We start from the raw sequence: 3,339 nt of genomic DNA on the forward strand, positions 1-3,339 counted from the left end.
CTCTCATCGATTTTAACTCTCTATCTCTCTCCCTTCCTCTCTGTAAAAAAATCAATAAAATATATATTTTTTTAAAAAGAAGTATTAGTGGTGTTATGAGATCTGCATTTATTTTTTCATGTGAAGGGAAAGGATTATACAAGAGCCAAAAAGACTAACTTACACTTTTTTTTAATGTGCAAATTTTACAACTGGAGGCGGGAAAAACTCAAAATATGTTTATTGTATACATGTAGAACATACCAAAGAATATAGAGGGCAATATTTAAGATCGCCTAAAGTGCTATCACTCAGATACAACCTCTGTTAATACTTTGGTGTATATCTGTTTAGACTTTTTTTTCATACATGCACACATACACTATTGTGTTTTACAATATATTTAAAAATGAAACCATAGTTTATATGCTTCCTTAAGTGGATTTCCAGTGTATATACACATTTTAAAAGCTTTTTCATAAGTTCAAATATTCAGAACAGCATAGAGACTAGACTAAAATGAATGTACCTATCAGTCATTTTGGTTTTTTTTTTAGTCTTCACCCAAGGTATGTTTTTATTGATTTGAGAGAGAGGAAGGGGAAGAGAGAGACATCAGTGTGAGAGAAACAGCGATTGTTTCCCATCTGTGCTGCGACTGGGAATCTATCCTGCAACCTAGGTTTAGGTATGTGCCCTGACCGGGAATCCAGTCCACAACTTTTTAGTGTACAGGATGATGCTCCAGCCAACTAAGTTACTCAGCCAGGGCACTATCACCTGACTGATTTCAGTACATAAGCAGTCATGTTTTATCCATACCCACCTACACTTGCATTCTTTTGTACCCAGTTCCAGGAAAATATTTCAGCACACAGAGTTAATTTTATGTTTTGCCAGATTGCCTTCCAGAAAAGTGTCAATATACTACACACAGATAAGATTTTTAAAAAAACCTTTAAAACTTTTATTGTTATGGGTAGATGCATATATATCATTTTCCTAATAAAGAGAGTTTGGGCATGCTTATGCTCTGGCATCAAATTTTACAGTTTCTCATCAGTACATCCATCATAGGAAAGCCGTGAGTACCAGGTAGGGTCACCATATAATTTATTGTCCAATTGGATGCTTTTGAGATTTGAAAGAGGCATTATAAATAATGCCAGTATAACAGACATAAATCAGGACTATATTTGGCATGACTGGATTGTATGCTTACCATATTATTAGGTAATACATGTAGGATGCACTATACATAAAGTGACTATATCATATAGTCAGTAAAGGGTAGCTTTTATTAAAGTGTTTATGTATGCTGGTATATGGATATGTATGAAAATCTTCACTTTAAAAGAAGTGTTTTGAAATGGCAACTTAGAAAGTTCTAAGTTAACAGTTTTTGTTTCTGTGTGTTTTTGGAGTTGACTGTGACAACTGTTTCTTAAAGTAGCTTTAATTTTCATAATTAAGATGTTTGTATTAATATTTGCAGCTGGAGAATGCTGGAGGAGACATTAAGGATGGCTGCCACCACTATGAAGGAGCTGTGGTCATTCTGGATGCTGGTGCTCAGTACGGGAAAGTCATAGATCGAAGAGTGAGGGAACTGTTCGTGCAGTCGGAACTCTTCCCATTGGAAACACCAGCATTTGCTATAAAAGAGCATGGATTCCGGTAGACTTTTTTCTTATGTTTTTCTGAGAATATTGAGCATACATTTTAGGGTATTTTATTATTAACTTGCTTGGGCACTGCATTTTTTTAAAATGAATATATGACATGGAATGGTTTTACAAGGAATTTCCCATGGTTCTGATTTTTAAAAAAGGAAATATTTAAGTTTTTCAGTTAAAAAGATTACCTTAACTTTAATTGCACAGTCATGAGGACTTGCATTATTTTTGTTTTTTTTAAAAAAAATATTTTTATTGATTTCAGAGAGGAAGGGAGAGGGGAAAGAGAGAGAGAGAGAGAGATAGAGAGAGGAACATCAATGATGAGAGAGAATCATTGATTGGCTGTCTCCTGCACATCCTCTACCGGGGATCGAGCCCACAACCGGGCATGTGTCCTTGACTGAAATTGAACCTGGGACCCTTCAGTCTGCAGGCTGACACTCTATTCACTGAGCCAAACCAGTTAGGGCAGGATTTGCATTTGGATGTTTTATCCTATATAATAAAAGGCTAATATGCAACCTCCTGTTGACTGAGAGGTTGACCAGGGGGCAGGGTCGGCCCGCCAACTGCCTGTGGTCCCTCCCCCGGCCCTACCCATGCATGAATTTGTGCACTGGGCCTCTAGTGTTTTATAAGATTACTGGGTTAGACTATGTAAGGCTATTGTGGTCATTCATTTATTGATCCCAGAGCATTTCATCAAAGGACTATATACAGTGGCTAGAATACTTAAATGAGAAGAATTCTGTGCACAGAATTTTGCTTCCTATGCCAAGAAACTAATTTCTATAAGATGAAGATTTCTTAAGTCTTATATAAGGGCTAACTCCACAGCTTGTACTCTTAGAACTAGTTCAAATGACAGCAAACACACACACACACACACAATATGTTTCTTCCTTTAACAGCTATTTCTGGTTAATTCTATGCCTTTTCTCATTAAAGGGTTGGGAAATGTCTGGCCGGGCCATATAAGGCCTGAAAAATCATTTAGTCTGGCCCTGCCAACGCATTAGGGGTGAGTTAACCAAATATAGCAGGCTAATTTTTAAGTTGATAATTTTGTATGGCCCATAAATTATGTTATAAATATCCAAATGGCCCTTGGCAGAAGAAAGGTTCCCCACCCTTGCATTAAGCTAATACTCTTTCTTATCCAGTAGTAAGCAACTGCAGTTTATATCTTTAATTGGCTCTTAAATGTTAATGCTATGTTTTTTTCAAAAATTAATTTTTTCTTAAAACAACTATTTTAAGAGCAAAAAATTCACATTTAGCCCTGACTGCTTTGGCTCAGTGGATAGAGCGTCGGCTTGCAAACTGGGGGGTCCCGGGTTTGATTCCGGTCAAGGGCGCGTACCTTGGTTGCGGGCACATCCCCAGTGGGAGGTGTGCAGGAGGCAGCTGATCGATGTTTCTGACTCTATCCCTCTCCCTTCCTCTCTGTAAAAAATCAATAAAATATATTTTAAAAAATTCACATTTAAAGACTTCATAGACATGTATACATTATCCTGTGATTCTTGTTTCTGAATTATACTGAATTGGAAATCTGAAAAGGCAGGTTTACTTAACTCTGTACTAGTCTTCAGATGCAGGTTAAAACAGCTACCTTTTTTTAAAATTTTTTTTTAGTTTCTTTATTGATTAAGGTATTACATATGTGTCCTTATCCCCC

At 36.6% G+C, this 3,339-nt stretch overlaps 1 protein-coding gene across 1 annotated transcript in view; it reads left to right on the top strand.

The window, feature by feature from the left end:
* GMPS (guanine monophosphate synthase) overlaps positions 1 to 3,339 on the top strand; it is a 51,368-nt gene that overhangs the window by 5,523 nt on the left and 42,506 nt on the right. The window contains exon 2 of the mRNA XM_005874424.2: positions 1,475 to 1,656. Coding sequence (XP_005874486.1) covers positions 1,475 to 1,656 — 182 coding nt within the window. The remainder of the gene's footprint in view (positions 1 to 1,474; positions 1,657 to 3,339) is intronic.

Source organism: Myotis brandtii, unplaced genomic scaffold (genome assembly GCF_000412655.1).
Source record: "Myotis brandtii unplaced genomic scaffold, ASM41265v1 scaffold436, whole genome shotgun sequence".
Classification (NCBI taxonomy): domain Eukaryota; kingdom Metazoa; phylum Chordata; class Mammalia; order Chiroptera; family Vespertilionidae; genus Myotis; species Myotis brandtii.